Here is a 15,478-nt window from a genome sequence, read left to right on the forward strand (position 1 = left end):
TATGATTTAACATTTCCAAGCCAATTTTACACAAAATTCTTCATTATATACAGTATTTCTCTCTTTTTCCAAATAAATGCAAACTCATGAATGGGCAACCAAGCCTAGAAATTCCATCTGTTCAAACTGAACTGAAACAAATTTATGCACCATACTCCTATTGTAGCACAACACACTTACAGTATATTTTTTTCTCTCAATAGTTTATGATCAGTCTAGGGCAGTATGTCTGTTTTTGACATACTGTCTATATACAGTATATATAATTTAGTATTTATATATAAAATGATCTATATCATATATATATATATATATATAATTAGAAGTCACTTTTATACTGAATCAAGTGTAAATATGTCTGAAAAGTAACTGTATAAGTCTGCCTCTTTACAGTTACTCCCAAGGACTTTTAAATCTAAGATTTTCAAGATCTACTTAATTTACAATGCTTCTGGGAAACAGCCCGTAATTCTATGATGATTTGCGCAGCCTTTTTACAATCAACTTACAGTTGCGATGCTTTCGGGAAAAGTGGCACCATTCTGCCTAAGGTCCTTCATAAATCTATTCAGCTTTTTGTGATCTGTTAGAAAAGCCTGTGATAAGGGGCTGACCAGTAGTTATCAGTTCTGATTTAGGTGAGTTAATTTCTTGTGATGTGAAGAGAAGAGCCACAGTATCTCTGACTGCAGAGCATCGCTCGCTCATGCACCTCCACAGTACAGCACACCTAATAGAACTGAAGCAGCGTGGAAGAAAATCAACTGAAGGGTGAAGGAAATGAATTGAAAGAAGGAAGAAAAATAGAGTCCTGCAGGAAGATTCTGCAGCATCTGATAGATGAATGATTCACTGTCTCCAAACTATATCTGACTGCCATGTTCTGACAACATATTTCAGCATCACCTGAGGGAACAGATTGAAATTGAACATGCTGAGGAGAGACGGAAGGGCAAGCTGGTACAGAACAGAGGAAATAGTAGTCGTGATCGCACAGGTTCTGGGTCGCAAGTCTTTGCTGTATCAGAGGGTTGGGTCAAGGTTTGGCTGGTTAATGTGGCCTTGTTAGTGCCTGCTGGTAGATGTCGTGTCTACACCATCTGGCAGCAAAACTCATAATTTTGCACAAATCTCTAAATTTTTATTCTGAGTTTTATTGAAACTATCCATTTGAAATTTTTATTAAAAATATTTAAACGATACTGAGAAATGCTGCTTATAGTACACTTTAAGAAAACAAATGTACAAATAAAAACTGCATTTTCACAATGTTGATTAATTTGCTAGGCAAAATCATCACAAATGCTTAATAAATATTCAATAGATCAACAAGTCCTAATGTCAGCATACAAACTAGAATTATGAATTCATCACAGAGAAGAACTAAGATAGGCCTACCTGATTCATCACCAGAACTCATCTAAGCAGGCAACTAATTAATGATACGACGACTGACCATGACTCAAACTGTAATTTGCCACACAAGTCTTTAAATATGTGATAATGGCTTCATGAAAAATTCATGTTTCTTTTTTGAGTCTCCATAGGATGAGTGGTAACATTAGTGGCTCTCAGCCAAAATGACAGACTTCAGTTCCCAATCAGCAATACAAATGACTTTGACTCAAGCAGTGATGAGCAAATTACCAATCATAAGAAAGATGGAGAGTAAGAAAGGTCCAAAACGTTTTGATGTATCTATCTCCTTTTTCAAAACACAAGCTCTTCCATTCCTGTTGCTCCTCAAGAAAATACCCATAGGGACTCAATGTCACAAGGGAAAGTTGTCAAAAAGGCAAAAGATTAAATGTAATGCTATTCCTATCATGACAACTTACTCCTGCATATAGTCACAAAAGGCTAATGTGTGGTAGCAAACTCTTTCTTTTTTTCTTTTTTACAAAAAGCTCTTAAAGGGGGGGTGAAATGCTATTTCATGCATACTGAGTTTTTTACACTGTTAAAGAGTTGGATTCCCATGCTAAACATGAACAAAGTTTCAAAAATTAAGTTGTACGTTTGAAGGAGTATTTTTGTTCCCAAAATACTCCTTCCGGTTTGTCACAAGTTTCGGAAAGTTTTTTTCGAGTATGGCTATGTGTGACGTTAGATGGAGCGGAATTTCCTTATATGGGTCCTGACGCACTTCTGCCGGAAAAGCGCGTGCTCCGTATAGCAGAGGCATTCACTGATCATAGCTAGAGCGTCGCGAAATGTCACAAAAGAAGTGTGTTTTTGGTTGCCAGGGCAAGATAACCCTGCACAGCATTAAGGGACCAGTGGATGGAGTTTATTTTTACAGAGCATCAACGGAGTTATGGAAGTGTTTTTGTTTGTTCCCTGCGTTTCGAAGATGCTTGTTTTACAAACAAGGCCCAGTTTGAAGACGGATTTGCGTATCGTTTATTTCTTAAGGATGATGCAATCCCAACGAAAAAGGGTCACGATCGTGTGTTGGAACCGCAGGCGGTGAGTAAAACTGCTTAAAATATGTCTGCCTCATTGTTAGTGCGTCCGCCTCCCATGCCTGAGACCCGGGTTCGAGCCCCACTCGGAGCGAGTCGTTGCTGCTGCTGCTCTCATTCAGTTTCAGCCTCTGGATCTGATTCTGGATCATAAATAAACGGCTGAATCTGACTGTTAGCCATGGTTTGTTTTGGATAGGTAATGTCACAACTTCCAAATGCTCTCAACGCAAAAGCCTACTGGCGCTCGTGATTATTTAGCTCCGCCCACAAGTCACGCCTCCAGCCGGTCGTGTTTTTCCGGGAAAAATCGGTACAGACTATCTTTCTCTTATGAATATAATAAAACTAAAGACTTTTTGTAGTTATGAAGGATGCAGTACTACTCTATAGGTACTCAAGATTAATATCTTATTGAGTGAAAACGAGCATTTCACCCCCCCCCCCCCCCCCCCCCCCCCCTTTAATATTTGTGTCCATACGGAAACTGACTTTCAAAAAAATAAACAAAAAGTGTGACAAATAGCCCCTTTATTACCCCCACCCCCAACCCACATTACATTTCCCAAAGCAAAACCATCTTATTTTTTCAAAATCCTACCTTTCTGTAAACCAGCATGTTTGGTGAGTCGTCCGTCTCTCCATTGCTGTTTGGATGGAGGCTGTTGTTCTTCGCCATGGTTCAAAAACTCTGCAAAACAGCTACTCCAGTGGATATATGCACCTGATAGGGAGAAGCAAGGCACACAAACAAACACACAATGATACTTCTCGTTACTTAAAACATCAAAACTTGCATGATATACAAATATGCTACAACAATGCAGAAATGTCTTCATAATAATCCCCACCTAATTGTGTTATTTGTAATTACAACCATGCTTTATCAACGATACTTTAGAGAAAACCAAAATGCATAGCTATCATTTGGATTACAATCATATTTGGCTGTTTTAAAATCAGTCAAGGATTTTCTCTCAAGGTTAAAAGGAACCGGTTAATCAAGTAAACGCTGAAAATCTGATGACAGTAGATCACAGATCAGACACACTTTTCAGTTTGTAATATCGGTGGGACAGCCAATTGAATGCATACACTGTTCCACCTCGCGCTGCACCCGTATGTCATGCATGCGAACGCTTTATAATGTGTCAAGCGAGATTCGCTTTCTTTTTTTGCTTCAACCCGCCAGAAACGGGAGCAGGAAGCTAATTTTCGTGTTACCAAAAATGCAGTCTTGCACAGCCACCCGATCCTTTCAGAACCACAGACAGCTCCTCAGGCGGAACTGCAGCCCTTGCACGAGTCCTCAGAAACCTGGCATCACCAATAAAATGCACATCACAATCATAAAGCATCACTTCTGTTCACTCTCACCTCAAACTCGCCCGTCTCCCCCTGATATATGGATCCGCGATGCCAGAGTGGATCAAGCTCCTGCAGTTCGTCAGCTATCAGACGTATCATTCATTGGAAATATTAGTGAACCTTTGCTTGATGCTGACGCGTTATCGCGCGCAGAGATTCTGCTGAAGGACGGGGCACGCGCCAGCGACAAGGGCACGCGCATCCAACCTTGAACCAATCCTGGAGTCTACACAAAAGAGGAGGGTGTGCTTTTCGTTCAGGGATTTGGCATTTTTGTCTTGTAAATAACGTAATTATTTTTAATTATGTCACTAGATATTAATAATAATAATATAGCATAAAATATTGCATCGCCTAGTTAATAATTTGTGTTAATTAAAACATTTATTTTAAAATATAATTTGTATTACTTAAAATAGTAAACGATTGAACTACTATTTTATTAAAACATACAAATATTATATTATTATTTACAATTTGCAGACACTTCAGTTGTCAAAAACATCTTACATTTGATCAGTTTTCTTGTTTACCTGAAACCATGATCTTGGTATTGTTAGCTCCATGCTCTACTGTTTGAGCTACAGGAAAGCTGTTATTATTTTAAACATTGGTAAATAGTTTAAATAGTTTTTTTTTTTTAAATAGTTAGTTAGTTATTTATGACAGCTATTGGGAGAGTGATAAAATCTATGGGAAATGTCTGTCTCCAGGTGGCATTAACAGACAAAAAATTTAAAATAAAAATAATCTTGCTCAAAATTTATATTTTAAATAAGTGAACTCTGAAATGTCCACTTGTTTTATATATACACTACTATAATTACTCCCTAAAATTTCAGGGCTGAGACCTGAATCTCAGGTTTTGCAATAACAATGCATAGAGTTAATACAAATAATAAATGGTCAACCAACTCTACTGGACCACATGATATGGAGTGTTTAGAAATTATTATCATCAATTTTTTTTTTCTCAGGACGATACAATGTTGCATTTACAGCTACCATCTATTATATAACTAGCCTACATTATTGCAATAATGAAATATATTTGATTTCTCTCCAGAACCAAAAAAATATATAAAATGTTTTTGTGCACCAATCCACTGAACATCGAGCATTTTACATCTTCAAATAAAAAACGTTTCCAAATGACCTGTTTCAAACTCAATCATTCCTGTCCTAGTACGCAAACAGCATGCATTGCAAGCGATGAGCTGCTCCGCCCTGTGACCGAGTCAGTAGTCCAATCAGTAAACGCAGAAGGCGGGACAAACCAGAGTCTTTGTCCAATCAGTGGCCAGTCGTGCCATCAATCAAAGGTGACCGACATCGTCCCTAGAACGAAAAGGACAGGCGAAGAGGAAAACAATACATACATTTTTAAAAACAACGGAAGATCATGTAGCGAGAAGACAACAGCTGAAACCAGTGGTTATCCGTCGAATAACGATGTCATCTTGCAAACTTGTGGATATCAGGAAGCATGCGTTAAAAAAAGGAACTCAGTGGTTGGGTTTTAGCGGTTGGAGAAGCGACACAGCTATTAGTTATTATTAGTTGTAGTTTATTTGAATAGTTTATGCCTCTGGACTGGACCTGCATCGAACCTCTTAACTTAAAAGTGCAACAGGTTGGAAGATGGTGTCTTGGATTATATCTAGGGTCATCGTGTGAGTATTTACTGAAAACAATTTGTATTTTTGTGCTTAAAGTATCGCTAACGTTACATTAAAAAAATCTGCTGACTGCGCATTTAGTTAATACAGATAACATCTATGCACACACTGTACCTCTACCACTGTACTGTCTCTACATCTACAATCTTACAATACAAAACAATATTATAAGTACATAAAACAAGGTGTAGTTTATTTGTTGTTGGTCGGGGTTAAAAAGAAAAAAAATGCAAAAGGTAATGTTATAATTTCCCCCCCAATATAATAAATGACACTGTTACAGTTACTAAATTTATGCATTATTCTTATTTTATATATTTTAACTTTTAACAAGGTTCCCACTGTCTTGGAAATTCTGGAAAGAATTTGAATAATAAAATCTTAATTTTCAGGCCTAGAATAGTAATAGAAATTAATACTATTTTAAAAGGTCATGTAAATGTTTACAGTCAATATAAATGTATTGTTATGCTCAGAACTGAAGTATTTAGTAAGCTGGAAACCACTGTTTTTGTGAGTGCACAAATCACAAATCATAGGAAAAGTAATGGAAAATCTTGGAAATTCACTGGTACGAAAGTTTAGGAACCTCTGAATCATTGTCAGCCACAATAAAAATTCACAAATTATGCAGAAGAAAAAAAGAAAAAACATACGTCAGTTTTGCTGACGTAGTGATGTAGAGCAGGAAATTCATCATGTTTTTGGCTGGAGACCTGTTTTATTCAAAGTCCCTGTCTGCCAGAGAGGAACTGCTGTTTTCCTGCTAGACCGTAATGTTACAGTAGGTGTGTCCCTTTCTTTGCAGAAAAGGTCAGCACAGAAAAGCACATACTGTGCCTCATCTCACTAGTTGCTGTTTGCTGTGGGTTTGTTTATCTTTAGTGTACTGACAATATAAGAGATAAGAGTCTATGGTTGTCACTGATAGAAATACATTTATATATAGTAGGTTATAGTCAGTTTCAAAGTCTAAAGGTCTTTTGAAACGCCTCTTGTGTTCTTATTGTAAGTTGAAATGATGAATTATTCACTTTCGACAAGCAAGGCCTAGCTGCTTTAGAGATGTGCAGTAACATCACTCACACACACACACACACACATTCATTCGTAATTCTTTCCCTTCTTTTTTTTACCCTCACGAGTTCTCCTAGAGAACAGCGTAATAGGAGATGCATGACTAAACCATTGTGACTCTAATGTGTTCTCACAGCATTCGACGATTAAACACTTTCTTTGGACTAGTTGTAAAAGCAAGGCAGGCTGTTTTTGGAAATAGTGACTTGGTGATGCTGCAGCTGTTTAATTACAAGCAGTTTTAGTGTTTTAAGTTAAGAGATGGCCTCTGCTCTTGACTTCAGCACTTATTTTGCTTTATGGTAGAGATGTTTTAGAGTGGAGAAACGTTATGCAATAAATGGAATCCATCCAACAGTCCCTCACCACACACACACACACACCCATGACCACACATAACTTTAGACTGTATCAGGCAGTGATGTCGTTCCCACAGCTCAAAAATAAATGGATCAGGAAAACATAAGCCAGTTACAGTGAAGGTGGTGAATTTACTGTGTGTATGTACTGAATTGAACACCTCTTTGAAAAAAAGAAAAAATTCTAACAACGGGATTTCAGTATCTGTATTGCCATCAAATATAAGATTGTGCATAGGAATCCACTGATAATCAAATTATGGTTGATAAGATAAGCTGATAATTGTTTTATTGTTACATGGCTAATAATTTTCATGTAATGGCCGATAATTGATAAATGACAGAATTTTGCAACATTTTGTCTAAATGCATTTAAAATAAAGCACTTAAAACTAAGATCAATTTGAATGCTAAAAGTTAATTTAGTTATCTAGAGTAGGAAAAAAGGATATTAACTTAAAGATTTGCTCAAAATTACATTTAACACTGTTAATACGTTTATATACAATTTTAATTATTAGTCTTTTTAAAGACTTAAGTGTTAGATGAAGGCAAAGATAATCCAAATGCAAAAATAAATTAAAAAGTTTATAATATTGTCCCGATATAACCTATATAGATAAATTTGTATGTCTTCCATTTTTATATCAGTGTATCTGAATTTTGATTGGTTGGGCACTGAACTGTTGGCCAACCTATAACAAAAGCATGATATTTTTTAATATAAATCATGTCTTATGTGAACTGTATGTATGTGTGTGTTTTATCCCAGTCTTTTGTTTGGAACGCTGTATCCTGCATACTACTCTTTTAAAGCCGTCAAATCCAAGAATGTCAAAGAATATGTGAGTACGCCATTCATAAATGCACATGCATATCTTTGTCCATGTTCTACTGATTCTTCACATCTTTTTGAGTTTAGAGAATGTTAATGGTCAGAATAGATGGAGAGCTTCAGCTAAACTATCTGTTTATCCTGGTTACTCTTTGTATCTGACAGAGTCTGTCAGTAACAAAACCCTGAGCTGTTGAGCAATTTAATACTGTTCTTCCACCATTTGTGTCCTGTTTGTGGTTTGTGTCCAACCTTTTCTTTCCTTACAAAAATACTGTGACTGTACCATGGTACAGTGATGTGATACCATTGCTCTTTGATGTATATCATAAAGTGAATGTTATAGTACTACGTACATGGTAAGTTTTTGTAAGTAGCACTTCTATATCTCTAACAGGCATTTTTTGTTTGCGTTTGTGGTTTGACAGGTGCGATGGATGATGTATTGGATTGTGTTTGCTCTTTACACAGTGGTGGAGACCATCACAGACCTTTCTTTGGCTTGGTAAATATATACACACAGTCTGGAAAGGGGCAAATAAATAATGGATTGCATGGAGTAATTATGCATCAAGTGGTTTTATTAACATTTTGCCATTGTTCTCCATTTTATGTCTTTTCACTGTCTAGCAGATGTTGAGCTCCATTTGTTTTCCTCAGGCCAGTTAGAGGAACCAGTCTGTTAAGTTCAGTTTCAGTTCGGTTAAAGTTTCATTAGTTTCGTGACATTCAAAAAAGAAAAAAAAAAAAGATAAGATCAGCTCTGCTTATTTTTCTGGATCTGATTTTCCTAAATTAGATCAATTTTATTTGCGTAGTATGCAGTGTAGTAGTTCTGAAAAAAGGGCATTGTAATAAAAAAAAAAAAATGATGTTAATTGACTCTTTTATTCTGTAATGGGGATTTTTTTTAAAGAAAAAATTATGAAATATTAATAATAATGAAATATAACAATATATCAAAAATATTTTAAAAATGTGTTCAAATATTCTGGTAAATTATAACAATATTTCAAAAATATTTGTAAAATGTGTTCAAATATTCTGGTAAATTATTGAATTGAATTTGACTGAATATCGATCCACCAAGCCTGTAAAATCATAGAGAATGCATAAATTACATTTATTCTTGTGTCTTCCATCATCCCTTTGTTTTCACATTGATTGCACTTGATTGTTTCAGGTTTCCAGTTTACTACGAACTGAAAATGGCTTTTGTCTTTTGGTTGCTGTCTCCCTACACCAGAGGAGCCAGTGTCCTCTACAGGAAGTTCCTACACCCTATGCTGGCATCCAAGGAGAGGGTAATGACCTAAACACATCATCAGTTTCCCTGGGAATAGGCGTTCACTGACAGTGAACACATAGCCATACTGCAACGTATTATGGAATCGAGAGGATTACATAATCAATGTTTACATAAATTAAGTTAAGAGATAAACAGACGGACGGATTGGGTTAGTTGGATGTGTCGATAACATGACCATTATGAACTAACAATAAACTGCATCGTTTGTTTAACTGCACTTGCGTATTTTGTTCCCGGCCCTCTGTAATTATTTGTTGTCAAACAACTCCTAGTTGGAGGTTAAGGGTGGACTTAAAGGATAGATCTATTGACTGTTGCACATTCTGTTTTTCAGGAGATTGATGATTATATCGTTCAGGCCAGAGAGAGGAGTTACGAGACCATGGTGAATTTCGGACGTCAAGGTCTCACGATTGCGGCTGCAGCTGCTGTCACCGCTGCTGTGAAGGTACTGCACGGACACATGTGCTCATTTGTACACTCATGCACTGTTTATACTAGGCATTTGAGCTAACCTAGCTAACTAAGCTGATTTGGTCAGCTTTCATTCCACATAAGCAGAAACATTGTTTTGCATTGATACATTACATCTTTTTTGTGATTCATTGTTTTCTCTCATTTCTGGTATGCTGTTATAAAGGTAAAATAAAAATATGGATATGAAAGGGTATACCAGATTTTAAAAAACATATTAAAGAACTTTTTTTAGTTAAATGATCACAAAGGCTTGATAAAAAATGACAATAAAAATACAGTAATGACTAGATACTTGATCATCCAGAAATCATTTTTTGGAAACTTGTATCATTCTGCTAATGCACACCATACCCACAAAGAAGACCTTAAAAATATACAGCATGTTATTACGGTACACAAAAATGCACTGCAAAAATCACATGTGCTCTTCACTACAACCTCTCTTGTTCTCTTGACTGCTTTTTTAAAATCACATTTGCTGTCTGGCCATGTCTGGTTCCTAAAAAAAGATCTAAATCACTAGTGCTCTTCTGTTTCTGATAAGCCTCTTCTGGTTCCGCTTAGGTCTACTGTTCTTATCTTGATTCTTATCTAGAAACAAGAATAGCATAGACATGCACCACTTAACGTTTTCTTTAGAAAATGTAAAAGTCTAGTTCAAATCTTCCTGTTTTCTTTCTCTTTCTGTCTACATGCTAAACTAATCTCCAGCAGTAGCTGCTGCACCTAGCTCAGGTAACTTGCTGTCTTTTTCAATCTGCTTTAACCTGTCGCCAACACATCATTAACTGGGAAGTTAAATAAAATATGTCTTTGTGTATTATAAAGGTAGCCACAGCTTTTTTTGGTTCTTGAATTCTGTTTACTAAGTGCACCATGTTAGCTGACCACATGACTCATGTCACAGGGACAGGGTGCCATCAGTGAACGTCTGAGGAGTTTCAGTATTCCAGACTTGACGCAGTTACCCCCTGAACAATCAGTGTTCTCAAACCCCAGCCGACGGGCCCTCCAGCCTGCTAACCCTAGCGCTGCCGATTCTGGTGAGTACTGGACATGCATTAAAGGATTAGCTCACCCAAAAATAAAAAATACAAATCCTGGAAATGTACTTTCAAGATGTTTCTTCATCAAAATGGATTTGGAGAAATCTAGCATTATATCACTTGCTCTCCAATGCATTCTCTGCTGGGAAAGGAGTCCAAACAGCTTATAAAACATTATAATAATCAAGTAATCCAGTCCATCTGTTTACATCTTGTGAACTGAACAGCTGTGTGTTTGTAAGAAACTAATCTATCATAAAGACCTTTTAACTTTAAACTGTCACTTCTGCCCAAAATATGCATCCAGAATCCATATTAATGCTGCCCTGTTGTCCTCTCACATTCAAATCCACCAGTATATTTGTTTTTGCTTGTAAACGTTGCATGATCCATGCATATTTCTCTTCTGATTCAGACACGATGACTTTTTCACTGAAGAAAGCATTATTATGGATTATTATTATTATGGATAGAGGACTGAGAAGTAATATGGTTAAAAAAAAAATCTCAATGATGGATTTATTGCAAACACACAGCTTGTGGATTACTTGCGTAATTTGTGGATTACTTTAATGTTTTATCAACTGCACTCATTCTGATGGCACCCATTCATTGCGGTAATATGAAGCAAGTGATGTAGTGCTAAATTTCTCCAAATATGTTCAGGTGAAAAAAAAAAAATCTTGGGTGGCCTGGGATGAGTACATTTTAGCACATTTTTTTAATTTGTGGGTCTACTTTTCCTTTATTGACATCATAGCTGATTACATAATGATCAATGATTATGTTATTCTGAATAATTATTACATACTGATTTAACTAAATAAAACTAAAGAAACAAATGATCTGCAACAAGATTTAAAATTAGCTTTTTAAACCTCAAGGACACACAGAGCACATTGTCTGTCATCAGAAAATAATTATTATGTCTCCCTCTAGTGGTAGAACAAGTATAGTAAAGCAATCCTGGTGGAAAGTTCGGCTGCTCAAGCAATACATGTATACAAAACTAAAACTAAAAATATTACTTTCTTTCAAGGACAAAAAAAAAAAAAATTAACCTACAATGGAAGGAAGCCAGATGATGAATTAGCTCCATGCAACTTTTTCCACTCTATTCCAATCATTTTCATTGCACTTGTGCATCCTTTTATGAGGCATGAAAGCTTCAGAATCCATTCGTGATTGTATGGAAAATTTCATTTTTGGTCATTTTTGGTTTTGGTGCGACGTGAGGGTGGGTAAATGATGAGAGAATTGATATTTTTGGGGTAAACTAATCCTTCAAGGTTCAGTTCCTCTTGTTTGAGATCTTTATTGCTTCCTCTGTGCATCTGCTCCAACAGAGCCAGATAAACAAGCAGAGGAGGGGCACGAGGAGGAAACAGATGGAGTATTCTCCGAAGACGAGGCGTCAGTGCAAAAGGGTCTGCGAAGATCTCAGAGTGTGAAACTCACCCGTGCCAAAGCTGCACGTAAAGAGGTACATTTGCACATGCAAACATTTTATGTTCAATTGTATCATAATGCAAAGCAGAATATAAAATACAAACATTTTCTCCGGTGGTCTCAGAATTTCTGACCCCGCTGTAGTACTTCCTGAAAATTAACTGTGAATTGATGTTGTATTGTTTTTAAAGCCTCGCTATGGCTCTCTGAAGCTGAAACCCAGAAGGCGGCAGTTGATTACATCATCCACTTTCGACCATCCTTGATTGTCCATTACAAACCCACATGGGATCAGCATCAAAACTGCAGTCTAATCCTCGGTTTAAAACTGTTTAATCCTAAACTTCGGATTAATGCTAATGCTCTTTCAAAGCAGCACTAAACACAAAACTACAAACAGATTTACAGCATGAACAATGACTTTTACATTTATTCATTTAGTGGATGCTTTTTCCAAAGTGATTTACAGATGTCAAATACTAAAGTACAAGTGGCAATGATGCAGAATGATGAATAGAGAATATTGGATGCAGCATTATTTGTTCAGAAAAAAATAAAAATACCAAAGCCTAATATGAGTACAGGGAGACTAAGAATGTACTAAAAATGTCATTTAAAAGTGGATCTGAGTGCATCTGATCTGTAACTTGAAATGAACATGCCTTTGTAGAGACATCTCTTATTAGCATAATGTGGATACAAGAAACTCAGATATATCCCTGATGGCCTCGCTCTCCCTCTACAGGGCAGTCAAAGTCAAGGTTTCTGTAGTGTGCGCTCTTCAGCCTGTAATTAAATGGAGCAGGGGAAAAAACTGACTTAAATAGTGCATGTTAACAGGGTTCTGTGTATGCTTGGGTGTTTCAGCTTGTTAATGTTTACATTTCTATAGTTCACACAGAATTATAGTTCTTTCATCATTTATTCACCCATGTGTCATTCCAAACCCATATTCTTTTTTTCTTTTTTTTTCTTTTTTTGTAAGGAATGCAAAAGGCATATTTTAAAAAAATATCCTGTACGCTCTTTTGCATATAATTTAAAGTGAATAAGGATTCGGCCTGTCAAGTATACTCCAAAATGACAGATAAAGTGTCATGAACATGCTTTATTTGACAGTACATCACTTAAAATGCAAAAAACAAACAACAACAAAAAACACTGAAGCCATTTTTCTCAAGTTCAATATTCCATTTTCTCTTTAGTGAAGTTAACAGATAATTGACTCATAATCTTTGAAATTCTAAAATGGACTACTGAAAGTTCGGAAACTGTGCATGTTGACACCATTGGTTTATTTCGGAACTATCATGTAAAAGGAAGATTTAGAATAAAATGTAATGTTCCATTCATACAGGAATGACATGAAGAGTAAATGGGTAAATTTTTGTGTGAACTATGCCTTTAACTTTATAATCTGTCATGAAATCGTGTAACTGTAATCTTAAATAGTTTTTAAGTAACAGTGGTTTTAAAATACATTTCTTAAGTTTGAATGCCTTGGGATTGTATTTTTAAAAACATTTTGTGCAATCCATTTCAGAGTGATGTATCTTCATTTTAATCATGTTGGTTTGTGTACTTAGTCTATCATTGTAACGTTTTTAAGCCTTCTCTAATTTAAATAACAGCATGCAGTAATTAGCATATCATGACCAAAACACTCCAGCTTTATCTTTGCAAAGCATGCCAGGATAAGGCATCCTAAGCGTGACAGATTCAAGAGTGAATCTGACTAGTTGACAGAAGACCGTTTGTACTGTACTTGTGTAAACAATGGGATGATTTTTCCTTTGTGTGTGTGTGTTGGACAGATAAATGTGTGGGAAAAGCCTCTGAGGATTCGGTTTGTTAGTTTGTCTTGTGTGATAGAGGAAACCTGTTGATTAGGGATATGTATGCAGATGTGTGACCAACAACGGCGTTGAATGTGTTAGGAACTGGATTTAAACCAGTAATAAGGTTAAAAACAAAGTTTATTTTCTTTGACTCAGAATATCAGGGAATTTTGAAAGGCCTGGAAAAGTCATAAATGTGGAAAAAATGTTAGGGGCAGGTAGACATTTCTTTAAAGAAAATGTATTTTTTCTTGGTTTTTATGCTTTAAGCTATTTCATGGGCAAGATATTGCTCTTTATGAGTGCTGTAAAGTGAGCGTGAAATTTTTCAATTTTTCAAATTTTTTTATTATTATCCTGTACTTCTTAACAAATTGAAGGGAAAAGCTTGTTGAAATTCACTTAAAATTTTTTTTTTACAGGAACATTGTGTGTATACAGATTATGACATAAATTAGCAGTACATACACCAATTAGTCATTTTAGTCATAAGCTCTTCTAGGTCTGTTTGTTAATAAAATAAATGTTTTATGTATTGCCACGTTCTTAATAGCACCTAGTTCATGTTTGTCCGTCATATTGCAGTTCCTCCACTGACCACTAGAGGCAGTCACGTTATGTTTTTCAACGTCACTCTTTGGTTTGGCAAGCATATTAATTTACCAACATTTGTAGTTTAGTACATCTGCAAAGGTGCATAATTTAAAAGGTTTAACCCCCAAAAAAATTTTTTACAATAGTCTTTCTCAGCAGTTTCTTATTGCTTAAGGTTCAGCATGCAAAACAGAACGGGATTTGCTTCACTTTTAGATTAACAGTGAGATGTTGAGTGTGTGCATCTGAAAGGTGCCTTTAGAGACCGTGTGTGTGTGTGTGTGTGTGTGTGTGTGTGTGTGTGGGCACTTGTGCATGTGCGTGAATATGTGTTTAACCTTTACGAGGAATCACCTGATTTGAATATTTATGTCTTTAGGCTATAAATAAGAAAGATATTAACAACAAGCTGCCACGTGTTGTGCTGAAAACAACACCCTGTTTTAATGCTATAGTTATATTTATTTTAACTTGAATGACAATGAAAATATTTTACAATAAGACTCGACAGTGATTTCCGTGTTCATGTCCACTGATAAATGCAAAGACTGAGGTAGCTCTCTCTCTGTGTGTGTGTGTGTGTGTGTGTGTGTGTGTGTGTGTGTGTGGTCCAACAGCAGTTGTTTCATTGAGGTCTCTGTCACAGGATGTGTCCAACTCTTTCAGCACTTTAGTTTGGACACGTCCTGTTTCTCGGACGCTATCAGAGAAAAGAGGGGAAGAGAAGAGGAAAAGGACGAGAGAATAAGGGAGAGAATGAAAGAGAAATAGGTTCATCTGTCAGGAGGTCAATTCCTCCTGGAATATGAGTGTGTGTTTGCAGAGACATCAGTGAGAGAGTGAAACTATCTGTTGTTCCACAACCATGTATATCTGAAACATTCTATTTTTTCTTTCTTTTTCTTGGACAACTAAACATGCTCTATAGACAGCCTCTGTTGCATACAAAAACTGCATTAAAAATAAATAAATAAATAAATAA

General features: G+C 36.1%; 2 protein-coding genes across 3 annotated transcripts in view; one reads left to right on the forward strand and one right to left on the reverse strand.

The window, feature by feature from the left end:
* Positions 1-4,016, reverse strand: part of rgs7a (regulator of G protein signaling 7a) — a 43,283-nt gene extending 39,267 nt beyond the window's left edge. The window contains exons 1-2 of one of the 2 annotated variants that reach the window (XM_052581219.1): positions 3,843-4,013; positions 3,067-3,189 (exon numbers count right to left, since the gene is read on the reverse strand). In XM_052581219.1, coding sequence (XP_052437179.1) covers positions 3,067-3,144 — 78 coding nt within the window. In that variant the 5' untranslated portion in view covers positions 3,145-3,189; positions 3,843-4,013. Of the gene's footprint in view, positions 1-3,066; positions 3,190-3,842 lie in introns of both variants that reach the window. The other variant, XM_052581218.1, reaches the window with a different exon arrangement.
* Positions 4,017-5,147: 1,131 nt separating this feature from the next.
* Positions 5,148-13,898, forward strand: reep3a (receptor accessory protein 3a). Its single transcript, XM_052580820.1, has 8 exons — positions 5,148-5,506; positions 7,721-7,793; positions 8,212-8,288; positions 8,967-9,087; positions 9,427-9,540; positions 10,477-10,612; positions 11,962-12,098; positions 12,256-13,898. The coding sequence occupies exons 1-8, from the start codon at positions 5,475-5,477 to the stop codon at positions 12,328-12,330; spliced, it is 765 nt and encodes a 254-aa protein (XP_052436780.1). The 5' UTR covers positions 5,148-5,474; the 3' UTR covers positions 12,331-13,898.
* Positions 13,899-15,478: the final 1,580 nt, after the last annotated feature.

This window comes from Carassius gibelio, chromosome B17, assembly GCF_023724105.1.
Source record: "Carassius gibelio isolate Cgi1373 ecotype wild population from Czech Republic chromosome B17, carGib1.2-hapl.c, whole genome shotgun sequence".
Classification (NCBI taxonomy): domain Eukaryota; kingdom Metazoa; phylum Chordata; class Actinopteri; order Cypriniformes; family Cyprinidae; genus Carassius; species Carassius gibelio.